The sequence below is a fragment of the Artemia franciscana genome, chromosome 12 (assembly GCF_032884065.1).
Source record: "Artemia franciscana chromosome 12, ASM3288406v1, whole genome shotgun sequence".
In the NCBI taxonomy this organism is placed as follows: domain Eukaryota; kingdom Metazoa; phylum Arthropoda; class Branchiopoda; order Anostraca; family Artemiidae; genus Artemia; species Artemia franciscana.
Window position 1 is genome coordinate 14,128,315 of NC_088874.1, and position 26,077 is coordinate 14,154,391.

A 26,077-nucleotide genomic window follows, 5' to 3' on the forward strand; every position below is an offset into this window, starting at 1 on the left:
GAACTACTAAAACACATTTGAAAAAACAGTTGGAGATGAGATACCAGTTCAAAAGTATTCGGAACAAGATTCAAAACACTAATCCCATCAATATCCAAAGATTTTGATTTTAAACCCTTAATACCTTTAACAATAGCCCACTTTTCAACTGGAATCACATGTCTCTGACATAAACGTGAGAAACGCTTATGCACTGCATAATTAACTTTCGAAAATATTTTTGAATAATGTTCGATCCAAGATGGACGAGGTGTAATATCACTAGAACTTGTATCCGGAAACTTGGCAGAATTTATCACTTTTCGCCACTCACTATTACTTTTCGGAAAAGTTTCACCGGAGTAACGAACGGCACGAAGATGGCGTTTATATTCGAGTTTCGTCTTTTGTTTTAGATCTTGTTTACCCCGAGAAGGTCGACCACAGGCAGACCAGATTCTTAACCAGAATTTGGCCTTATTCTTTACTTTTTTCAGCAAAGGATCACACTTCCAAATTGGTTTTTGGGTATTCCGCCTGACACAGATCAGTGGGACGGCCACATCTTCAGCTTGCTTTATACATAAGATAATGTCACGATAATAGCGATTCAAATCAGCACGAGCATTGTCAATAATGGGGTACGCATTTGTGCAAAGAAGATGGAAGGGGACACGTACGGTGGACAGTAGAGCTCCAAGTGTAGAAAGGTAAAGAGGCATGTTCGCACTAGACCAATCACGTTTTTCAAATGACTTATGCGACAGTGATGGCTGGTTCGAGTATGCGTCAGAAGTAACCGTAATATCAAAATACAGAGGTAAATGATCATAATCTCTCTCATCTTCATCAACATGTACTGCTGAAGTTTGTAATGAATGATAGCAGATACAGTGGTCCAAATTTGAGACAGAACCATTACAGTTTATATATGTAAAACTGAGGTCTTTCGCTAGGACCTTAAATGCTGAGGGTAGACACTGAAAAAGCGCTTCCTTTCGTGTCGAGGAAACGGTGATGTCACAGTTTAAGTCGCCTATAAGCACCCACTTGTATCCGAGACGCTCAATAACAGATATGAGAGTCTTTAATTTGTTGCAGGCATTAGCATAACTGGAGAAGGAAGAAACAGATCTTCTATCATGGGGCAAATAGGCGTTGATTAGGATCACGTCTGCAAGCCGGATTGCAAGATAGTGTTCAAAGGATTGGTAGCAGCTAGGAGACAAATATCTAGGCAAAGATCGCTTAATTATACAGGCAAGACCGCCAGAAGGCCTGCCTCGGGTACGGCGGGCATTCGTGGTGAAAACATCATGTTGAGAACTTCGCCTTAGAAAGTTTACACTGCAACTTGGGAGCAGGTGTTCTTGTAAGAGAACAACATCATGATTAGCTAGTTTCTCATCAAGGCTTAACACTTTATCCTTTGTCCCATTGATGTTGAAAGAGCACACTGAGACTTTATACTCATTCATGATTGCAAGCGAGAAGGTCGTGGAACTTTGGAATTTGCAAGAGCCCTTAGTTTGGAGCAACGAAAACTGTAAGCAACATGATCTCCACTACAATTTGCACACTTTGGGGTGTTACTGCAAGGTGAGTCACTAGAGTTCATATGGGGACCAGAGCACCGTGAGCATTTGTAGTTTTGATCGGGACATTTTGCGGCAAGGTGGTCAGGTGATTGACATTTCCTGCAGCACCTAGGAATTCGCCGATATTCATACACTCGGAATAGTTCATAGCCTATCTTCAGTCCAGATTTAAGGGCCGAGGAAAGAGAGATTTCGTCTTCGAAATCTCTACGAAATGTACAAGTTTATTATTTTCAATTTGTTTTGAAAAGTTCACCTAGAATAGCGAGTTATCCTAAGGGATTTTTCTTTGCACACCGACTGTTTTAAAGTATACTTTTATTTGTTTCCCTGCTTTGACTGCATTTTTTTTTTATAGAAAACCGACATCCCTGTCAGGCCTCATGAATTCACCATGTTTAACCTACCCGTTGGAGCCCCTCGGGGCAGGGTCCTTTCGTGTTTAAGTAGACTTGGTGATAACACTGGCTGCAGGGTGGAGAGCCTCGAACGAGGAAAAGCAATTTTGAAGTTTGTTGATAAAACATCAGCTGAAAGGTAAGATATCCATTCTTAGTGTGGGCTATTATTTAGCATAAATCAGAGTCAACGCAATAGCTTTGACCAAGGAAAGAGTGATATCCCCTATTTATTACTCGTAAGGTCTCCCATTTATTTTGCTCTTTCCTGGCCACTTTGCATAGAATTGGGAGGGGGGGGGGTCGCAGAATCGGGAGTTCATTCAGTCGGTTATTGAAAGCTCTAGCGCACTTTTTAAGGACAAAAAGCTACTAAAGGGCAACCACTCCCTCCTTTACCTTTTTTTCTGAGAACCCAAGTATCACCCATGACATAGGATACTAACAATTGAGACAGATATTTCACTTAGTATGATCGAAAGATCTGCCTCCACCGGAGACATCATCCGCGTAGATCTTAGGGCACTCAAAATTATGCAGTTGAACTTGACCCCTCTCCTCTGTGCAAAAAAGAAACAAGCAGAAAAACATGTTCATTTCTCAAAAAAGAAAGAAGAATAAAAAATAACGGAAGACAGGGATGGGAATCACCAAATGACTTACAACTGACTAAAATAGCCCAGTACTGTAAGCTGAATTAACTATTTTCTTAGAATTCTTTTTGAATGCGAACAACTTTGATTCACTTACTAATTCAGATAGCTTGTGTTATTTCACAACCAGAGGAAGTTGAAACCTTACACTTAATCTTCATCTGTCATCCTTAAAAAATGGAAAATAAACTTGATCCAAGCTTTTAATAAATGAAAATGTTGATCTTCAACTAAAAATTTCAGTCTTTTAAAAGTAAATGATCTTTAAGTAGGATTAAAAGAAACGCTTTTCTAAATGAAAATGAAAAAAAAAATGTCTTAAATCAAGAATACAAAGAAATAAAAAAGATGTTTTAGTTTCAGATAGTGCTTCTGTCTTCCTAAGGTGTTGTAGAAAATAGTCTAAATTTATTATTTGTTCATTTTGAACAATTTGTTGCACTTGTAGATTTGAAGGGAATATCAACATCTAAACGCGCGGGTAGCCTAAAATAACAATCAATTAATGCAAAATGTAAAGTGCTCATAGTTTGGTATGGAAATGAATGTTCTAATCCATTTAATACCAAGATTCTTAGGTACCGTTGCTATTGTTTACTAATCAAACAATTCGTGGTATCGAACTGTAGTAAGGAGCGACCCGGCTCAATAGTAACCAAAACTCTAAAAAACGGGATTTTGGTACTAATTGATACATCAAAAGAATCGGATTTCTGTGTTGATTTTAAATATACAAGTTTCATCAAATTTAGGTTTACCCGTCAAAAGTTACGAGCCTGAGAAAATTTGCCTTATTTTGTAAACAGGGGAAAATAACCCTTAAACATCATACTATGTTAACGAAAATCACACCATCACATTCAGCGTATCAGAGAACCCTATTGTAGAAGTTTCAAGCACCTATCTATAAAAATGTGGAATTTTGTATATTTTGCTGGTGCGTGTTTATTTGTTGTTTTTTTTCTCCAGGGGTGATTATATCGACCCAGTGGTCCTCGAATGTCGCCAAAGAGCTCATTCTAACGGAAATTAAAAGTTCTAGTACCCTTTTTCAGTGACCAAAAATTGGAGGGCATCCAGGCCCCCTCCCACGCTCATTGTTTTCCCAAAATCTCCGGATAAAAATTTTGAGCTATCCATTTTGTTCAGCATAGTCGAAAAAACTAATAACCATATCTTTGGCGATGACTTACTCCCCCACAGTCCCCAGGGGAGGGGCTGTAAGTCATAAACTATGACCATTGTTCACATATAGAAATGGTTATTGGGAAGTGCACAGACGTTGTTAGGGAAATTTTTTCTCGTTGGAGGAGGGGAGTCGAGGGGAGGGGGTTACGTGGATGATGTTTCCACGGAGAATTTATCATGGGAGAAGAGAAATTCCATGAAGGGTGTGCAGGATTTTCTAGCATTCTTTAAAAAAAAACAGTGAAAAAATAAATATGAAATAAGTTACTCAACTGGATGTAAGGAGTAGCATTAAAACTTAAAACGAACAGAAATTGTGACGCATATGAGGAGGTTCATCTCCTCCTAGATACGTCACTCTTTACGTTAAAGCATTTTTTGTAATTTCAACTATTTATTCTAAGACCTTTGTGATTCAGGGGTCATTCTTAAAGAATTGGGATAAAATTTAAGCTTTAGTTTAAAGAGCGAGTTGTTGACGAGGGGACGAACCCTCTCATATACGTAATGAAAATATACGAATATAGAAGCTCGTTATTTAAGTTAATTCGTAAGTTACGTATATATATATTACTAATAAAAACGTTCGTAAAAAAATCAAAAGCTCTAGTTGCCTTTTTAAGTAACCGAAAAATTGGAGGGCAAATAGGCCTCCTACCCCACCCCTTTTTTCTCAAAATCGTCCGGTTAAAACTATGAGAAAACCATTTAGCCACAGAAAATTAATATGCAAATTTCGTTTTAATTATTCATGTGCGGAGAGCCAAAATCAAAACAGCTATTAATTCAAAAACGTTCAGAAATTAAATAAAAAAAACAACAAGTTTTTTCAACTGAAAGCTAGGAGCGATATTAAAACTTAAAACGAACAGAAATTGCTCCGAATGTGAAAGGAGCTTTTCCTTCCTAAACACCCCGCTCTTTACGCTAAAGGTTTTTATTGTTTTAAAAAGTAGAGTTGTGAGAAAGGGTCAAACTTTAGCGTAAAGAGTGGGGTGTGTAGGAGGGAATAGCCCCTTTCATATACAGAGCAATTTCTGTTCATTTTAAGTTTTAATATCACTCCTTACTTTCAGTTGAAAAAACTTGTTTTTTTTTAAAATTTGATATGTCCTTAGGGCTGTGTGAGCTGGCTAAGGACACTTGGGGGAGGAAGTTTATTTTTAAATGGGAGTGAGTAGTGAAGATGTAAGATGGGTAATTTTAGTTCGTGGCAATTTTTTGTGAGAGGAGGAGGTAAAATGAGGAGGTAAATTTTAGGATTAAAATGGCTTTTATCAGTGTCCTATGTGTCGTGAGGAGAAAGATGTTGTGCATCTTGTGAGCACATATAAGCGTTTAATAGATTTGAAGACAGAGGTGTTTTCAACGTGTTTTGGAGAGGTGGATTGTTTCAAAAAATTTGAAAATGTAGAATGAGATTAGTTTGGCTATTATTTTTAGCCTATATATGCGATATTATGTGTGTTATTGTTGTTGTTATGTGCGTTACTATTGCGTGTCATTATTATGAGTGTGTTGTTTGCCATGATTGGAAGAGGTTTTTGTTGTAATAAATATCTACCTATCTATCTCTTCGCTTTAAATAACAGGGTTCAATATATCTAAATATCTAAAAACATCCACTCCTTTTATGGAAGGAGTCCAAATATCGGTATTTTGAAATCATGCGTTGAACTTCTCCCATAAACCAGAAATTCTGACTTCTCTAGTTTAGGGATTAATCGATTAGCGCTAAACCAAGAACTTACATTCATTCAGAGTAACAGTTTCAAGGAACGGATTATTCATTCAGAGTAACAGTTTCAAGGGACAGGGATCATCCCTCTTTGTATTCACCCTCAAACAAATTGTTATATCATTTTCAAATAATGTTGGCAGTTCATCGAATAGTTCTTGATAGCGCACTCTTAAGAAAGGACCCTACTGTGCTGTGATTCAGGAATACAAAATGTCATATTTAAAAACTTAATTTAGGTGATTTCTTTTTTTTCTGAGAAGGATGGTTACACGGAAGCGTGTTCATTTGTTGGTTTTGCGTTTTTTCTTCAGGGGACTTTTGTTTGCACTCTTTTGAAAACAAAATACGTAATAATGTTTTTACATTTCTGACTTTAATAAATAAAAAAAAAATATTAAGACTTTAAGGAAGAAATATCAGTATATGTATATAAAACTGATAATTCACAGTCACTTGTTAAGCAGCGAAACAACAACATATAAATGATAACTTATTGCAGTCTCTAGTAGCCATCTCCCATCTTAAAAAAAAAATTCTATAAAAAAAGAGGGATAAATTTTAACCACCATAATTTACAAATTAGCCGAAAAAAATACTTTTTTATTCTTTCTGTAAATAACATAAGGTTTTCAGACCACCTAACACTCTCTGAGATTGAGTTCCAAGTATCAACATTTACATGTTTAACCATAAATCCAGATCGCGTTGTATGTCTGATTTCACTAGGCAACTGTTCCAAGTTCCTAGTGGAATAATCGTGATAATTGGAATTACATCGATAAAAACCTCTAAAATACTAAGGAGACAATCCATTTAAAACCTTGTATACAAAAAGAAAAATCTGCTAAGACTTATTACAATCTGGATAATCTGGACCCTTTTCACATGACTAGAAAAATTGCTTGCCTACAATGAGCAACCATACACTAAATAAGGATGAACAATTGAATGACAAATTGCTTTAGAGAACATACAGAGGAAAAAATCTGTGAAATCTTCTTAAAATACCAATTCCGCGAGTCAACTTTGAAGAAAAAACTTTGCAATGCTGAATCCAACTAAAACTTACATTAAAATAAAATCCTAGATATCTGTATTGAAAAACCTGACTAATGGTAAAAATTGTAAAGCATTCTTGTAAAAGAATGCTATGAGAATTATTTACAACTTCTCCAATGCGACTAAAAATCACATAATTAGTTTTCTCAATATTCACTGCATGAAAACTATGCTTTGTTAACCGAGATAAATTCTCCAGAGGTACATTAGTTTTCTCTATAAGATCCTCAATAGATTTCGCAATCACTACAAGCGCTGTGTCATCTGCGAGTGATGTAACTACGGCATCAGGAAAGTAAAAACGCACTGTATCTACTTAATGTCCTAATACGAAACCTTAGGGCACTCCTCAATTCATATTGAAGGCTTTCTCTACCACATCATCTATCATAGCTTTGATGAACCTACCATGCAGCTAAGACCTAAACCATTCCAAATTCTTATTGCGGACTCCTAAAAAAGTTAACCTACCTAATAAAAGATTAGAATCAACAGTATCGAATGCTTTTCTAAGATCTATGAACACAGTAAGAGGGATAAGCTTCTTTTCTAGGGCACTATCAACGCACTCCGTTAGATCTTACGCTGCGTGAACAGTTGAATGTCTAGTTCTGAAACCGAACTGTGACTCACTTAATATTCCGAGCTTGTCTAAATATTCATATTGTCGTCGATGCACTATTTTCTCGTATATCGTCGAGAATAGTGGTAACAAGCTTATAGGTCGCCAGTTCGTCATATTGCCTGATTTGAACAGTGGTAGGACCTTCGCTTGTTTAAGTGCGTCAGGGAATTGGCTGACTTCAAGTGACAGGTTAACAAGATAAAGAAGACATGGTAGTAGATACACTGAAACCACTTTGAATGCTTTCAGATTCAAACCGTCAATACCAGCAGCATTTGACTTCAAATTCTGTACAATTTTTGCTAACTCTTCAATTGACCCTTTCTCAAATTGAAAGTTAGGATTTTCTCCTCGATTATCTTCGAAGAGCTTGTCACTTTTCGCTGGGTCTCCGTGAGAAGTGTCTTCCTTAATTTTAATTCCAATAACAGAGAAAAATTTACTAAATTCGTCAGCAATCTGCTGCTTATCAGTGACTATAACACCCTTGATAGTGATACCATTTATGAGGCCATCATGTCTACTTATGCCTTTAATCACGCCGTTAATGATCTGCCAAGTGCCCCGCATATCTCCTTTTTGTTCATTAAATTTTTTGATGTAATAATTCTTTTTTTTAGATTGTCTTAACTTATTTAATAAATCTCGTTGACTATAATATATTTATTTTTACTTTCTTCAGATGAGCCATTTAAGCTTTTGAAGAAGCAAGCGTTCCGATCATTTATAATTTCAACAACTTCATCACCAATCCAGGGTTTTCGGGGGATATCTCGTTCTTTTTTTTTAGTAGGCTTCAAGGGGCAATCAAATATTGGAGTAGTTATCCCAAGAAAATTGTCGAGGGCACGCGAGGGATCCGATTCTTCACACACTTTCTCTCACGACAGCACGCTTATTTGTTCGCGGAAGTTACGTAGATTTGCCGGCCGAAGATCTTTTATAAGTTTACGCATAGTCTTTTCATAATTTAAATCTTAGTTTTATCGTAAATGTAACAGTAAGATGATCAGATCCCGGACGGATCATGATATCACAATAAGAATCAGGTACTAAATTTGAACGAAGATTTATATTATCAATAAGAGTAGCAGAATGTTCAGTTATTTTAGGTGGAAGGCGGTTCATAGGAAAGTAACCCTGCGATAACATCAAGTTAAAAAAAAAAATCAAAATTAAACTATTTAAACATAACAAATCAAAATTAAAATCGCCTATGGTTATACATTAATTTTTTTTTTCAGACAGAAGTTTACATAAATAATCATCAACTAGATCAAGAAACTCAACCAAGGGAGTACTAGTTGGCTTATAAGCCAAACAAACTACTATCTTTTTATCCTCATGAATTACAATTTCCGCTGAAAAAATTTCGGCCTTCAATCCAAAGGCATAGATCATCCTTCTTCAAATTTTATTCCATTTTCAGCAAAAAAGGCAAACCTCGTTGTCTCGTTTAGTTTCTCACCTTCGAAGTCATTTGGTATCCTGGAAAAAAGTAAGTCGTGAGACAGCTGTCCATGGACAAAAATATTTCACAAATATCTAATACATCAACACTATTATTCATAACAGACAGAAAATTTTCAAAATCCTCAGGCGACGACGTAATGTGGCAATTCCATTTAGACACACGAAAACTCTTAATTTCTTTGCGTATCGGAAAGTCAAATGTGACATACTGACATTTTCTTACTGTTTTTTTTCAACACTATAGTAATATAGTGTTTTTTTTCAATACTTAGTAATACTAATTACTAAGAAATAAAAAGCAATATAAACTGTGCAAATTCCTTAAAAGAAAACAAATAAACAATCTAAGTGACATCTTGCAATGGCCATACCCGACGGGGGAAAGTATCACTCTCAAGGATTATTTTAATGCGACCTTGATCAGAACACACTTGTTTATTTCCGTACTTCTCACGTGCTAGGTTCAAAATGTCCTGTCTCTGCTTTGTTAAGTTTTCTGACACAAATATACCAGTGCGCGCCAACTTCGACTTCAGCTTGAAAACTTTCTGTGCAATTTCTATCGACCTGAATTTGACAATGACCCTGGCTATGGCATCTTGACGAGTTGTAGAACTGTTTAGTTTAAATCTTCTTACTTCCACAATATCACCATTAGATACTCCAGAGATGTCCATTTATTGCGTATAACACCCCCGATTACTGACTTGGAGGCTGTTTGATACTGTTGAAAAGAAGACTATCTAGCCTTAAGTCCTTATCGTACATATCTAATTTTTGCTTTGAATCTTAATTCTCTCCTCAAGAAATTTTATCTGATTTCTTAGAAGTTTCAGTTCGTTGCTGAGGACTAAGAATTTCGGTCCAAACTCAATAATCAATACTGAGTAAACCTCACTGACGATAGTTGAGCTTTGAGCTTTTATAGCATTCAAAGTGTCACTGGACAGAGACTGCCTACCAGCACTAACAGCCACTAGTTTTTCATTCAGATTTTCCGTCACACTTTGGATTTCCTGTTCTGTCGTGGAAATGCGAGTAATTATAGCCGACGATCTCGTTATAGTTTGTTGCCCAAGAATTGGAATTTGAGTTTTTAGTTTATCTTTGCAAATCTCAATATAAATGTTCGGTTGATCGATAAACTCCTCAAATACTCCCTTCATATCCTTGCCATAAGATTTCATCGCTTCAGCCTTATTTCCCTCAAACTGCATGAGCTGTGGCTGGAGAACAAACTGCGTGTCATGTGACCCGTAGCAAAATACCTGATACTTGAAGGCTCTTGACTTGCAGTTCGCAGTCTTTAGATCCAAAACCTCAATGATACAAACTGGCCAATCGGGAAATCCTCGAAACTTTAAACTTACAATCCCCATGCCCTCTCAAGACGTTCAAGGTTCTTTTAATATAACCAATATATACAAAATATTAGGTAACTCAAGGCTGAGAGTATAGCTCGAATGCAACTTTACGTGAACATAATTTTCACTTTACAAAAAAAGAAAATGCTTTTTAAATGTATTCACTTTTGTTACTTTAATAAATGAAACATTATTAAAACTTTAAGAATAAATACTAGTATATCTACATTAAACTGACAATCCACGGTCATTTGGTTGTCATTGACTTGCCCTCCAATCACTTTCGACTATTAGAAAGGTCACTAGAAGTTTAAATTTCTAATCGAATGAGCCCCTTTCGAAGTTTATATGGCAGCTCCTTCCATTCGACCGAGTTTGGCTATCTAAATTCATCTTAATAGTAACAGATTATTGCAGAAAGGAATTTATGGGAATATTTAAAAAAGAGCTGGAAACACTGATAAATCTTCCCTTTTCTGTTTTATTTTTCCAATACTAATACTGCACTAGAACATCTTAGAGAGCTGTTTAAGGTCATTTAAAACCCAATGTTTACATTTACGTACTTGCTATAGTTTCACCATAACACCATCACAAAATGCCATGTGGCACCAAAATGTGATTTTAGTGTCATTTCTTGAGTATAAAGGGTTGAAAATTTGAAAGGTCTACACCTGAAATCTCTATAATTGAAAATCCTTAAACTTCTCCTCTAAAATCCTTGAATTTCTGTTTAAAATTATCTTCTTGAATACTCCCCTTCCCGGTCACCTTTGAAACGAAAAAAAAGAGTTCTGAAGAAACTTCTAAGTGAAAAAATTCATCAAACAGTTCGTGGTAGCGAACTGTAAGGAGCGACTCTGCTCAATGGTGGCCGAAACTCTAAAAAACTGAAGTTCGTTAATAATATATAGAAAAAAAAATTATGCTACATATAAATTTCATTAAGTTTAATGTTACCCATCAAAAGTGACGAGCCTCTGAAAATTTTCCCGAGTTTCCTAAAAGGGGGAAACACCCCCAAAAGTCAAGTGACCTTAATGAAAATCACACACTATCAAATACAGCGTATCATTGAACCCTACTTTTTAGGTTTCAAGCTCCTATATACAAAAATGGGGAATTTTTAATTATTTTGCCAAAAGAAAGATAAAAGATGCGTGTTTATTTGTCTTTTTTTTCTCCCAGGGGTGATTGTATTGAACGAATAATCCTTGTAGGTCGGGAAAGGACTCATTTGACCAGAAATCAAAAGTGCTAATGACCTTTTTAAGTGATCTAAGTGGTCAAAAAGATCGGAGGCAGTGCGGAAATTTTGGGGGATATTTTCTGCAGGGGGATTTTCATTGGGGAAAAAGTTTCCAGGGGGTAATTTTCTAGGACAAATTTTATGCGAGGGGAGGGAAGGGGATTTCCTAGCTTGATTAGAAAAGTCAAAAATTAAATAAAAAAAGTATGTTTTTTAACTTAAAGTAAGGAGCATAATTAAAAGTTAAGACTAACAGAAATTATTCCATATAAAAGGGGGGGATGCCCCTTTCTCAGCTCTGGCTCTTTTGCTTCTTTAAGAAAGACTGCTCAAACACAAGGACCATTGAATTTGAATGAGAAGTATTTTTAAAGGATTTTTGGTTGAGGAAGGGGCAACCCACTCATATACGGAATAATATCCTGTTCATTTTAAGTTTTAAAGTTGCTCCTTGCTTTCAGTTGAATTTTTTTTTTGTGACTCAAATAGAAAGATGGTTCTTTAACGATATATATTATTTAATCTCATTTCAACACAAAAATAATTACGAAGCAAATTCTTGGGAATTACCAAAAAGGTGCTGGATACTCGGATATGTCTTCTTTTTCTTTTTTTGTTCTTTATCACTAGCGAGTCATTGAAACATCGTGGAGGCGCTGAAACGGGTAGCCGTTGGAAGTCCTCGGAATTAATGTTTTACTTCCCCTACCCCATAAAGGCGGGTGTCTTTTCCAGGTTGATCTTATTGGATGACAAAACAAAATGCTTTTACGTAACTTCAAAAGTCAAACTAAAGAGCTAAGGGAACAAGGTATAAAATTATTTGCCACTTGTCCCTTTATTTTTCTTTTGCCCCGTAGCAAATTCTTACCCGAGCACTAATTGGAAAGTCGATTGTTTGCAAAAAACTAAAACACAAACAAAAAACAACACTTTATCGGGCCATGATTTTAGCAATAGACCCATTCAAGAAAAGTTTATTTCAATTTTAAAAAGTTCTTGGGCTACCTGAATAGATAGTATAGGCTAGAAACTGTGAACGAAGCGAGAAGCGAATTTTGGGCTTCTTTTCAGACTCGTTCTTAGGTCTTGAGTAAGACAGTTGAGTCGAGTGGAACAGGACTTGATTTAAATAGGGGTTGAGTTAGCCAAGGGGTGATTCGCCCAAGGGTTGAGTTAAGCGGGGATTAATTTAAACGGGGAATTCGGTTGAGTTGCACGGTGGTCCAGCTAAAAGGGGGTTCCGTTGCACGATGGTTCAGTTAAATGGGATTGAGCTTTACGGGGGCTCAGATGCACGAGGGTTGAGTTGCACCAGGGTTCAGTTGTGCGAGGGATCAGTTACATGAGGGTTGTGGAGCTCGGGGCTTGAGTTACACAGAGGCTCAGTTAAACGGGGGTGCAGTTGCGTCTGAGGTCAGATGTGCGAAGGTATAGTTACATTGCTTCAGTTGTACGGGGCTCAGTTACACGAGTGTTCACACGACTGTTCAGTTACACGCATATCGTTTTCTATAAACTCACCGACACAAGCAAAAATAACACCTGGAATTTTCTACTTATTCTTTCAATCATTTCTTTCAAGATTTTCCATATCCTGTTTACATGTACATATGACTCCTTGTTTAGAGCATTCTAAGTTCCAAATTGCCGAAGCTATAGCCAAAATTATTATTTGTAAGCCACGTTTTCACTCTATTTAGAAGCCACCCTATCACTCCATTTAAAAGCAAGCCAGCATTAAAAAAAGGTATTAAGGACTGATAGAAAAAAGTTTGAAAAACTGATAGGAAAAGTTTCTTGACTCTGGTAGGTCGGAATTTGAGATTTGTGGTCGTTTCCAAATTAGGCGTTTTGGTGCCATTTTGTTGGTACTAGTGGTTCAAAATAGCGAGACTGGTATTCTCCATTTTTTAAATCGGTCGTGAAAATGGCGGACCGCATTTGCCACCCTGACTTTTGTCATATGAAAACCTCTGCAATATGAGCATCCGATAAGCTTATGTCCGACTGTTTCGCAATAACAATGAAATAAAATTCACCATGAATTTACTGTTAATTTAATAAAGTAACCCCGCGAGACTCAAGCATGTGTTATAAAAATGTCTAATTGCAAATTTTTTGTTTGGCAACCACACCACTAGAGGAGTCTTGCATTTCAAACTGAAATACATTCAATTCAGTGCTTTTTTACCTAGTGATCGGTGTACATCAATTTTTAAGTTAGTTGTAGTGTTTTATGCTCTTGATTGGTAGGATTTAAAAATAAATGATAAAAGAGGTAAGAAATTTAGGTAATTACTGAATGCGATTGTAAATTAATTTGTGACGTAACTTCACTTGCAAGTCAATTATTGGCCACGTGTCGCTTTTCGCGGAAAGGCTGGGAAATTTAGTAAATTTAGAATAGCAACGTATCAATCTAATTATCAAGCTTCGAGAATAAAATATGCAAAATGTGAATGTAAATATATATATTTTATAACCCTTTTTTGTGATAGTGAGATTTTGATCAGTTGAATTTTTTTTTTGGGGGGGGGGGGCTGTAAGCCTAATCTTTCTAAGGTTGTAATTATGGAAAATATTTGTTTTTCGTTTATTTCTGAAAACATTCCAATTTTGGTGTATTTCTAATGAATTTCAGATTCTTAAGGAAATATTTACTTCTTCGGTTATCTTGTTTGGTTTTTATTCCTTAAAATGTTTTTGTCAAAAGGGAATGTTTTCGGTAGAATTCTATATGATGAAATGAAATTGATCTAAAGATTAAGATTGTAGCCTGTGGATTATCTTTTGAATATCTACGTTTATTCTTTCTTCTCCAAAGGATACTGACCTTTGACGAACTTAGATAAACTTTTGCTTTAAAGCGCTACTTTCAGAATTAGATATGCAGAAAAATGAGGCCAAGGAAAAATGTTTTGAGCCTCATACCTTTGCTAAGTCATGATTCAGAAGGTTTTGGAAAATTCCTGTAGTTTTGTCTTAAGTTAGAATAAAATATAATCTTAGAATTCTGCCAAAATCCTCGGAACTGTGTTTTCAAACCCTACAGTCAATGAAAAGAAGACTCTAAGGGGAAAATATTTTAGGCCTATTTGCATTTTTTTTAGCCTTACATGTATGGAAAAAGTAGAATATGAGCTTTAAAATACCTACCAAGGTCTATGCAACTTTGAACCCAAGTAATTAAAACACGTTTGTAGGTGATTACATGGGCACCCGTATGGGGGGGAGGGGTTCCCCCTGGATGAATGATTATGCCATATATTTTTGATATTTCTATTACACAGAATTGGAAGTGCCGATTAGACCAGTTAAGCCCCCTCCCCTAAAATTCAGCTTATAGGCGCCCATAGGTTGCTTATTCAGGATTTTAATTTTAGTCTTTAATAGTTCATGTACTGAAGACTTATGTAAATCCAGAGGTTGTTTATTCCTTTGTTTAGCTAGGTTTAGGGTGAAGACACCGCTCGATGTATTTTTATTTAGACTCTTTTCAAGTACATAATTGCTCTTTAGCACATTTTATTTTGAAACTTTAGAGGGACTCTTAAAGTGGCAACCTGTTCCTTCCTATTTGCCAGTAGAAAGTGGTTACCTAAAAATTTTGAAAATTACTTTAAAACCACCGTAAATACTATTTCATAGTAAGAGTGGTACTAAAACATGCAATGAAAGGAATTATTCAGTATGTGAGGTGGCCTACCTCCTCGTCAACCCGCCTACTCCCTCTTTGCGGTGAAGTTTTATAGTGCATAAAGGCTGAAAGTATTTATGAGTGGAAATATGCAGTTGATTGCTTTTTAAAACCATTTGAACTGAAATTTAATTTTTTGGAGTAAATGTCCAGCAATAACGTCTCTAATTCTTGAGAAATGGTGAAAAATACTTTCTATTCCTTTCCAATCGCTCTTGTGCTGAAGTAATTATTTTTAAAGTATTTGCGACACAAGGTCTTAATATACGAGTCTTGAAGAATTATGTGAGATAATTTTTGTTCAGTTTAATTTTTTCGACTCCCTTTGCAGGGCAAACCGTTTACATTGACAAACATTAGTTTTTTTTTAATATTAAGTTTTTGTTCGTTTTTAATAACATGCCCGGGTTACCAATTAGTAATAAGTTTTGTCCGTTTTAAGTTTCAACTTCGCTCTTTAGTTCTCTCGGAACAACTTTGTTGTTAAATTAATCTTGGCTCGTTTTTATTAATCTTTGCTCGTTTTGATTAAAATTTAATTTAGAAATAATGCTGTCATGATCTTTTTTATTTATACAGAATGATTGCCGTTTGTTTTAAGTTTTAATGTCACTTGTTAGTTTCAGCTGAAACTTATTTTTTAATCATCACCAATTTAGTTTATTTTTTAATCATCACCAAAAAAGTTTATTATCTATACTTTACAAAGAAATACATGTTTTTCAGGAACGTTTGTTTTTCGATGAACAAAAAACGGTTTTTACTCAATTTACTTTGCTTGAAAAAGCCATAATGAAGACAGGGCTTTATAAATCGCCTACTGGCTAGCAGACGCTAGAAGGATACTGTGGCAAAAGAGAGATGTTTAATGGCTCATTTAAAAGTTTATTTTTATACATACACACTTTTTATAAATTTGACTTGATAGCACATTGCCATAATGTGCACTTTTGGCTGTTTCATCCATATTTTCCAAATGGAAAAGTGTTTTTTCCAATGAAATGACTACAAAAAGATGTTTTTCAAAACCTAGATAAGAGCAAAAAACTACGCGGGCAAGGACGTCTCTTCCCCTCAATTACCGCTGTTAAAACTAGCACACCGGCCGCCGTTGGAACCAACACATCTCAGAGTTAATTTTGAAGGCTCAGTTCAAAACTGTTGATCATTCAAGCTTAAATTTTGGTAGATTTTTAGTTGAAACGTTTTTAGTTTAGTTAATTTGTTTTCCCAATAATCTTTTATTTTTAAGGTGAGTAGGCAACTTATGAAACTGACTAAAAGGGTTCGGAGGGGGAGTGTACGTGAGGGGTTCTTGTAAGCCTCTTACAAGTCATAAGCAATGGATAGAAATCCACATGCATTTATACAAATCAAGGTCAACTCTTGAAATCCCAACCAAACCATAGACATCAAGACCAAGCTGTGAAAACCAAGAGATTGACATGTAGAAATCCAGAAGAATCCTTAGAAATCATAACCAGTGCATAGAAATCTAGACACAACCGTAAAAAACCAACACCAAACTCTATAAATCATTGTCAACCTCTAAAAATCAAGACTAATCCAAAGAAATCAAAAGCAACATCTACAAATCAAGACCAATACATACAAGTCATGACCAAACCCTAGAAATTGGAGTGGATTTATATAAGATTAAGACTAAACAGAAGAAATCAAGGCCAATCGCTTAAAATCAAAACCAGTCTGAAGAAATCCATAGAGCCAAAGGCCAACCTCCAAAAATCAAGACTATTCTGAAGAAATCAAGAGTTCAATATCTTGGAATCTAGAGCAACCCCATAGAAATCATAACCAACGCTTAGAAATCCAGGTGAAATCAAAAAAATCAAGTGATCAACATGTAGAAATCCAGAAAAATCCTTAGAAATCATGACCAGTGCGTAGAAACCCAGGCCAAACCGTAAAAACCAAGACCAAACTATAAATCATGCTCAACCCCTAAGAATCAAGACAAAACCAATGAAATCAAGGGCAACATCTTTAAATCAAGACCAATGCATACAGTCATGACCAAACCCTAAAAATCCCAATGAATAAGTAAAAATAAAGATCAAACTGAAGAAATCAAGGCCAATCTCAGAAAATCCAGACCAATCCGAAGAAATCTAGAGATAAAATGACCATCATCTAAAAATCAAAACCAATCCAAAGAAATCAAGAGGTCAACATGTAGAAATCTAGAGCGACCCCATAGAAATCATAACCAGTGCTTAGAAATCCAGATGAACTCGCAAAATTCAAGAGATCAACATGTAGAAATCTCGAATAATCCTTAGAAATCAAGACCAATACATGTAAATACAGTTGTTACGTTAGGAGTCTCAACGTCTACAGGTATCCTTGGGCTCAACTGCAACGTAGTTCGACACAAGCGTGACCGCTTTGTTGTCATACCAGCACACCAAGCAAACTTCTGTCGATTTTTCAACTCTCCAGTCGACGTATTCCAGACGAAACCGTCTGTCAGTTCGCATCCTAAAAGACGGTTCTGACGAATAGTCCCAACGCAATCATATCCAATCTCCTTTAGATGAACGACAAGGTCTACGCTTGAAAACCAGTTGTCGAAAAAAATCTTGTGTCCCACTTTGGGTTCCAGGGATCTCAAGAGCCTCATAACAACATCTCCACCAAGACTGAAGGGCACAGCTTCTACAGTTTCTCGGCCTTGGCAAATTTCAATGTCATACATGCTCCCACTACTTCCAGCTCGAGTAAATACTTCGAACCCCACTTATGCGGCTTGCTTGGGAGATACAGCCGCATAACAGATCTTCCCTTGAATGGGATAATCTGTTCATCAATACTGTGTCTTTCTTCAGGCTCAGTTCTCATCAAATTTTCTCTCAGCATGTCAACTATGGGTCTCACCTTTAACAAATGATCATGTCCAGGATCGGTTTTTGGCTTACACTTACTGTTTTCATTGAAGTGCAAGTACCTTTGAATCAATGTGAAACGGTCTCGTGACATCTTTCCAGAGATGAGAGTATAGTTCAGCTCCTTCTCCCAGTAGAGCTTGTAGCTAGACAATCCTATTATTCCCATGTAGAGATTTATTGAAACGTAAGAGTATATCTCTTATTTCGCGACGTTGATGAATTTGCTGTCCTTTGTCATTGCATAGCGGTTCGTCTCTAACAATATCTCATCAGTCATTTCATCAGAGAAAAACATAGAAAAATATTCGGCTGGGGACATGGACTCTGTTGGCGGGGGAGTATATGCACACATTACTTGCTGATGTTCAATATAAGGTTCGAAGTCCTTGTAACACCGTTTGTATTCGCCCCTATTCCGTCGGTTTACCTTTTTGGCTGAAGGTTGCTGATCTTCAGTTGCCCTGTCAGGGCTAGTAGAGGGCCAAAAGCTAGTAGAGGGCTCAGGTTCTTCAAGATCACGGGAATCAAGAAATTTATCGGGAGGGGTGCTGTCTCACGTCAGTTCCAGCTGCATTAACTCGTAGAAGTCGGTTAGTTCGGCGGTAAATACTGGCCATCGCTCTCGTCATCACTGGAATCTGAAAGATCCGATATCTCGGAAACATCTCCATCTTGTAGTTTCCAAAAACATTTCTAGGGCTTGTTCTGGTTCAAGATTTCGCCGAGCGCGCAAGTTTTGTGAATTCTTCAATGCCTTTTCAAACTTGTCACCCATCTTGAAATATACTTTGGATATAAATTCGTTAAAACATATTGTAATATATTAAATATACTTGTTATTTTCCTTCGATGTTCTTTCGTGCAATAGCCATCAAGTTGTTGACCCTTACGGACGGATGTCCTTTCAAAAGGACAGATTGTCAGAAACTAGTTCATACACCAGCAATGTTACCGTTGGATCCTAGCCTCTTATCAAATTCTAATTTAACACTACCTAACTACACTCTGATTTTTTTCTAGAATTTTTGAAAGTCATTTAATAATTTTAATAATATTATAATCAATACCCACCTTTCACCCCTTTCTGAACCTCTCTCACCAATCTTCGCCTAGCAACAGAACCGAGTGTCACACCGCCTTGTGAGACATCTTGTTCGACGCGTCTTGAACTGCTCAATCATATAAGAGATGGTGTATGGCGACTGAAACCATACGCGAGTCATTGCTACCAATTAAACTTGCTTGTCCTTTTAAAAGGACATCCGGACTTAAAGGGTTAAGGCAGAGCTCCTGCAAGCATTTGACCCTCTCCTTAGAAATTGCCTGGTGGCACTCATGATCTCTCTGCGTCTCCCCTTTGTGTGCTGGTAAGCATATGAATCTAATATTTATGGTCTACCGAAAAAAATAGTTCGAAATTAGAAGGGAGCATTCACCTTGCAACAACCATATTACGGGCTTAATTTAAAAGCATTACTAGGAATGAAGAGGTTTGTAGGTACATTTTTGTACCCCCTACCCTCTCCAAACCTACATTTATATGAAGGCTCACGGTGAGTTTGAAAATTTGGGCATAACAATATTCTGCTAAATCTCCAGATAGACTTCCTCCTTTCTGCCCCCTCCACTTGTCCACCAGCCCTCTTTCCTAATAGCTAATGGGCAAGTACCCATTACTGCGCATAATTTAATTAAGGCTCATGCGAATCAAATTACTTAACCGAAGCTTTAAAATAATTGTCTATGTTAACCGTCTATTAATTTGTTTTGTATCAACTTATTGCATCTTTAGAAACAAATTTGCCCCCGCGCGATATTACTGCTTCTGAAATTGAGGAGCTTAGTATTTTAAATTCATTGGCTATATCAGAATTTCCAATTGATAGTTTTTTCTCCCTCTTAGGGGCAAGTTGCTACTTTGTGTTAGAAAAGGGCTGAAAGCGCCACTTTGCTATGGGACATACGTTTTTACTTCTTAAAAAAGGACAGCATACATTTTAATTTCTGTCGGAATAAGTCTTCCTCCGATTTTCTAGAACAGTGAGTCTGGGATATCAACAACAACAAAGTAAACAAACACGTATATTGGATCATTCAGCTCAGAAAATATACAAAATTTTGTACTTTTGTAGATAGCACGGTTCTCTTCTATGCTGAATTTGATGATGTAATTTTCGTCAGGATCATTTGGCCTTTTTGGGATTTTTTGTCCTATTTTCATAAATGAGGTAAATTTGCTCATGCTCGTTACTTTAGGTGGATAGAAATTTTAATTTCTGTCCGAATAAGTCCTCCGGATTTTTAACAGCCGTCTTCTATCTGAAAAAAGTAAATAAAATAAAAACAAACGAACACGATTCCGTGATCATTCGTTTTGAGAAATATACAAAATTCACAATTTGGTTAGCAATAGCTTGGAGTGTTTATAATAGCGTTCTATTATATGATGAATTTGACGTGGTGATTTTCATCAAGATCATTTGCTCTCTTGGGGATGTTTTGCATCCTTTTTTGAAAATGATGTATAGTTTCTCAGACTCGTTACTTTTGGTAGTTAATTTTAATTTAATGAATTTTACATTTTTAGGATCACCATGAAAACCCGATTTTTATGGCACTTGAAATTTACCAAGTGACATATAGCGATCGCAATTTATCTCGGTCTGTCGGCCTATCTGTCTGTCTTTTCCGGTTTTGCTAGTTTGGGCGCTTCCAGATAAGTTAGAACGATGGAACTTTGGCAAACGTAATAGGGGACAGACCAGATTAAATTAGAAATAGTCGTTTCACCGGTTCGACCATCTGGGGGGGGGGAGTGGAGTGAATTCGGAAAATTAGAAAAAATGATGTATTTTTAACTTACGAACGAGTGGTTGGATCTTAATGAAATTTAATATTTAGAAGGATATCGTATCTCAGAGCTCTTATTTTAAATCCCGACCGGATCCGGTGATTTGGGGGGAGTTGGAGGGGAAACCTGAAATCTCGAAAAATGCTTAGAGGGGAGGGATCGGGATGAAACTTGGTGGGGAAAATAAGCATAAGTCCTAGATACGTGATTGACATAACCATAATGGATCTGCTCTCTCTGGGGGAGTTAGGGTGGGGGTAATTAGGAAAAATTAGAAAAAATGAGGTATTTTTAAATTGCGAACGAGTGATTGGATCTTAATGAAATTTGATATTTAGAAAGATCTCGTAACTCAGACCTCTCATTTTACATCCTGACTGGATCCATTGTCATTGGGAGGAGTTGGAAGGGAAACTAGAAATCTTGACAAATACTTAGAGTGGAGAGATCGGGATGAAACTTGTTGGGAAGAAAAAGTACAAGTCCTAGACACGTGATTGACATTACCAGACCGGATCTGCTTGCTTTGGGGGGGTTGGGGGGAGACCTAATTCGGTAATTTGGAAAAATTAGAAAAAATGAGGTATTTTTAACTTACGAACGGGTGATTGAATCCTAGTGAAATTTGATTTTTGGAAGGACCTCGTGTCTCAGAGATCTCATTTTAAATCCCGACCGGATCTGGTGATTTGAGGGAGTTGGAGGGAGAAACCGGAAATCTTGGAAAAAGCTTAGAGTGGAGGGATCGTGATGATGCTTTGTGGGAAGAATAAGCACAAGTCCTAGATACGTGATTGAAATAATCAGACCGGATTGGCTCTCTGTTGGGGTGGGGTAATTCGGAAAAATTTATTAAAAAATGAGGTATTTTTAACTTACGAACGGGTGATAAGATCTCAATGAAATTTGATAACTAGAAGGATCTTGTGCTTCAGAGCTCTTATTTAAAATCCCGATCTGGTGACATTGGGAGAAGTTTGAAGATGAAATTGGAAATCTTGGAAAACGTGAAAATTGAGGTATCTTTGCCTTAAGAACGGGTGATCGGATCTTAATGAAACTTGTAAGAAAGATTTTATGTCACAGATGCTCCATTTTATATTAGAATTGGATCCAAAGACATAGGGGGTGGAAGAGGGAAACAGAAATCTTGGAAACTGGAAATCTTTGAAAACGCTTAGAGTCGAGAGATTCGGATTAAACTTCATGGGAGGAATTAGCACAAGTTCTGGATGCGGTATTGGCATAGCTGGACCTGTTCCACTCTCTTTGGGGGAGTTGGGGGATTTCCAGTGCTTTGGCGAGTTTGGTGCATCTGGACGTGTTAGGACGATAAAAATTGGTGAGCGTTTCAGGGACCTCCACAAATTGACTTCATAACAGTCATTTCCCCGATTCGACCACCTGGGGGTTGGAGGGAGGGAAAAAATTGAAAAAATGAGATATTTTTAACTTACGAATGAGTGATCGTATTTTAATGAATTTTGATATTTAGAAGTACCTCTTGTCTCAGAGCTCTTATTTTAAGTCTCGGCTTTATCCAGTTATATCGGAGGGAGTTGGAAGGGAAGCGGGAAATCTTGGAAAACGCTTAGAGTGGAGAGATCGGGATGAAACTTGATGGGAAGAATAAGCACAAGTCCTAGATACGTGATTGACATAACCGGACTGAATTTGCTCTTTTTTGGGGAGTTGGGGTAGGGGGTGTTAATTCGGAAAAATTAGAAAAATTGAAGTATTTTTAACTTACGAACGGGTGACTGGATCTTAATGAAATTTGATATTTAGAAGAAATTTATGCCTAGAGCTCTTATTTTAAATTCTGACCAGATCTGGTTACGATGGGGGGAGCTGGAGGGGGAAACCGAAAATCTTGGAAAACGCTTAGGGTGGAGAGATCGGGATGAAACTGGGTGAGTAGAATAAGCAAATGTCGTAGATACATGATTGACGTGACCCGACTGGATCCATTCTATGTAGGGGAGGTAGGGGGAAGGGGTCCAGTTCTTTGGCGAGTTCGGTGCTTCTGGACGTGCTAGGACTATAAAATTGGTAGGCGTGTCAGGGACCTGCACAATTTGACTTGATAATGGTGTTTTCTCCGATTCGACCATCTGTGGGGCTGAAGGGAGGGGGAAAATCAGAAAAAATGAGGTATTTTTAACTTACGAATGGGTGATCGGATCTTAATGAATTTTGATATTTAGAAGGACCTCGTGTCTCAGAGCTCTTATTTTAATTCCTTACCGTTATTAAGCCTCGAATTTTTCATTTTAACCCAATCTATTGATTCTTAGAATTTTGATAGAGCTCATGCCATATGAGCTCTTGGCTCTTCCGACCTCCTTACAAGTGCCATATGAGCCCTTAGCTCTTTTTTTTATGCATATATATTTTGAAACTTCTTTTTTAAAATTTTTGATTACTATTGGCATGTGTGTTTCCCTACTCGTAGATGATATAATTATTTATTATGTTGTAATTAGTATTGCAGTACACCCCCGTCTAGATTTCCCTTATATCTAAACCAGTTGAAGAAATTTTTTACTTGCTTTCTCATTTAGAGCTAGAATAAGGATGGATGGCGCTGTAGTGTGTGGAACTTTGACCTCATCAAGCAAAGTTCGTCCATCTCCACTTCCAGAAATGGCTCAGCCAAAAGATAAAATATCGTCGAGAGAAGTGCCTATGGATGAATGCTGTAAGTCTCAGTACTATATTACATTGATTTTAAACTACTGTCTTAAGGCCATAATTTAGACCCCCCCCCCTAAACCGAATCCTACCTATTTCACATTAATTAAGCTGTACCGAGGGAAGATTCCCTCTTAAATTGGTATGTTCATAAGTAAACTAAAATTAAGACATGTTAAAAGGTTGAATATTAAATGTTTCATTCCAATCGATTGGAATATTTTTGCTAAAATATACCTAAACGCACAAGCAAAAACAAAATGTTTTGAATGCTGAATGTTTTCCTTTTAACCAATTTGAATAATTCAGCTAAAATGTACTTAAACGCTAAAGCAAGCACAAACGACTCCTGAATATTTTTTCACTCAGAGGATTTATAAATTGTATTTATCAGCTAGTTTCCATTTATATTACGGTTCTAGGACCATACACGATGAACGAATAAAAAAGATGAACGATGAAAAAAAAGAAAAGAAAAGAGGGGAATGATTTTCAGTGATTAAATGAGAATTCACTGGCTGAAAATTTATCTTCATTTGTTTTTTTCCTTCTATTTCTTTTTTTTGTCTTGGCTTTCTTCTCTTTTGGGTGGCTTGGGCTGTTGAGCAATATCCAGTCTAGATCTCATTCCCCCTATACGTTTAGGGAAATACCGTTTTTGGTATGTTCATTGAAATGATTCGGCAAAAACAGAACAGAACTACCCCCCCCCTCTCTCTCCCATAGATTTGAAAAATGCCGTTTTTCTATCTCCATAAAAAAAGTTGAAAAAAAAATCCCTGTCTCATTGTTTAGGAATCCTTGCTCTTGCGTTCCTACCTCCTATGACTCTATGCTTCTAGAAATTCTTACTCCATGTATAGAAAACTGTGCGATATTGCTTAAGTTTAATTACTTTATTGTGATTTGTTTGTAACTTTCTTTATCAGTGCTTGTGCATACTTGTACTTGTATCAGATCACAGGTGATTTAGCTCTCCCTGGTGCTATGATGTGACGGACTTTTGGGTACCAAGCCACTATCAGTTGTGAGAGACATAGAAATCTCCGGTCAATGTTTGTACCATCTACAACCATGATGATGGTAGCCGTTAATTGGCTCTTTGTCTTTCTGTACTGTGTCTACCCAGGTCTTTACTTGCCCACTTTACTTGTATATGATGCGTATCTTTTTCTGCTAGGGAATCATAAACTTTTCAACTAACATGGTCAAACCAGGTTCGGCGGCGTTGTTTGGTAAGTGCTCTATTGTCCTGCTGAGTTCTGATGGCAACGAGCAATTACCAGTCCAGACCTCATTCCCCATCTACTTTGACGGCATCGCCGTCTAATTTGGAAATTTCCGGTGCTATCTTGTATGGAAACACCAAGGATTCGCTACAAGCATGAATAGTTAAACACGGTGATAGCTTGGACATCCGTGGCTTTAAGAGGCCAAGTCTCACATCTGTAAAGGAATACGGAACAGAGATGCCTCGTACATCTGGATTTTCGTTTTAACAGTATATCTCTCCATCTTTTTAGTTTTCCTTCGGTGTGGAAAAACTACTGATGCTGAAGATATTCTGTTCTGTACATCCTTCCTGCAACTACTGGAGATGCCAACGAGAGATCCCAGATGCTTGAATTAATCTACTGCTTGCAAGTGGTCATTATTGAGAAAAATATCACTTTCCAATACATCTTTATTGTTTGTTTGAGTTTTAGTTTTTTACTTGCTAATCTTCTGGCCAACATGCTCCACATCGACATTAACATTGCGTAGCATGGCTTGTGCTCGTTCTGTACGGTTCTCAGACGGATAAATTACGGCGTACTTTGACGCCAATGACGAATGCGTGATACGCTTCATTGTCAAATCGATAACAAATTTAAAGAACATGGGGAACATAACGCGCATCTCTGGCTCACTCTAAAATCGATATCGACGAGCTAAGAAAATTCTCCATCAACTTGTACGCAGGTACGAAAATGGTGATAGTATGCCTGAGTGAGATGTATTAGTTTCTCAGGGACGTCGTCTCCCCTTATCGCAATACATATGCTATCGCGAGCAATCGAACTAAATGCTGTTATTAATTTGACTTAGAAGGCTACTATGATCTGCTTCTTCTTCAGGAGGTGCTGTAGAATTTGTCGGAGTGTGAAGAATTGGTCGAATCAGTCCATTCCAAGTCGAAAGCCCGCTCTGCTTGGACATGTGATGGTGCTTCTGATTGAACTGAAACGGTTCTTTTTAATTTCTTGTTTTCTGTATTGCTGTCGGGATTTTTCCTTCATCGGGGGACTCTAATTTAACACCTTGATGTTCATCCTTTGGGGTATTATAGAGGATCTAGTAGGTGGCAGCGGATCAACTTGGGTATTAAAAGTCTCTAGGAATGGTGTTTCTAGAGTTCAACAATCTTCTCCCGGCTAGTTGTAATGATACCAGGTTCAATTTTGAATTCTTGGACCTCTTAGCAGAAAACTTTTTGAGCAGCTGTTCTATCGTATTTCAGCCAAGAAACTTGTAGCCTTTCACGGATAATGGCTCAATGGAACAGCGAATAACAGGAAGGTCTTCAGTTATCCAGTGAAACTGGCTTTTTTTTATTTTG

General features: G+C 37.0%; 1 protein-coding gene across 3 annotated transcripts in view; it reads left to right on the forward strand.

Annotated features, from left to right (window-relative positions):
• The window catches only part of LOC136033725 (meiosis regulator and mRNA stability factor 1-like), a 169,892-nt gene that overhangs the window by 30,002 nt on the left and 113,813 nt on the right, over positions 1–26,077 (forward strand). For 2 of the 3 annotated variants that reach the window (XM_065714616.1, XM_065714617.1), the window contains exons 5-6: positions 1,936–2,114; positions 23,349–23,485. In XM_065714616.1, the coding sequence (XP_065570688.1) occupies positions 1,936–2,114; positions 23,349–23,485 (316 nt within the window). Of the gene's footprint in view, positions 1–1,935; positions 2,115–13,454; positions 13,609–23,348; positions 23,486–26,077 lie in introns of those variants that run through there. The other variant, XM_065714618.1, reaches the window with a different exon arrangement.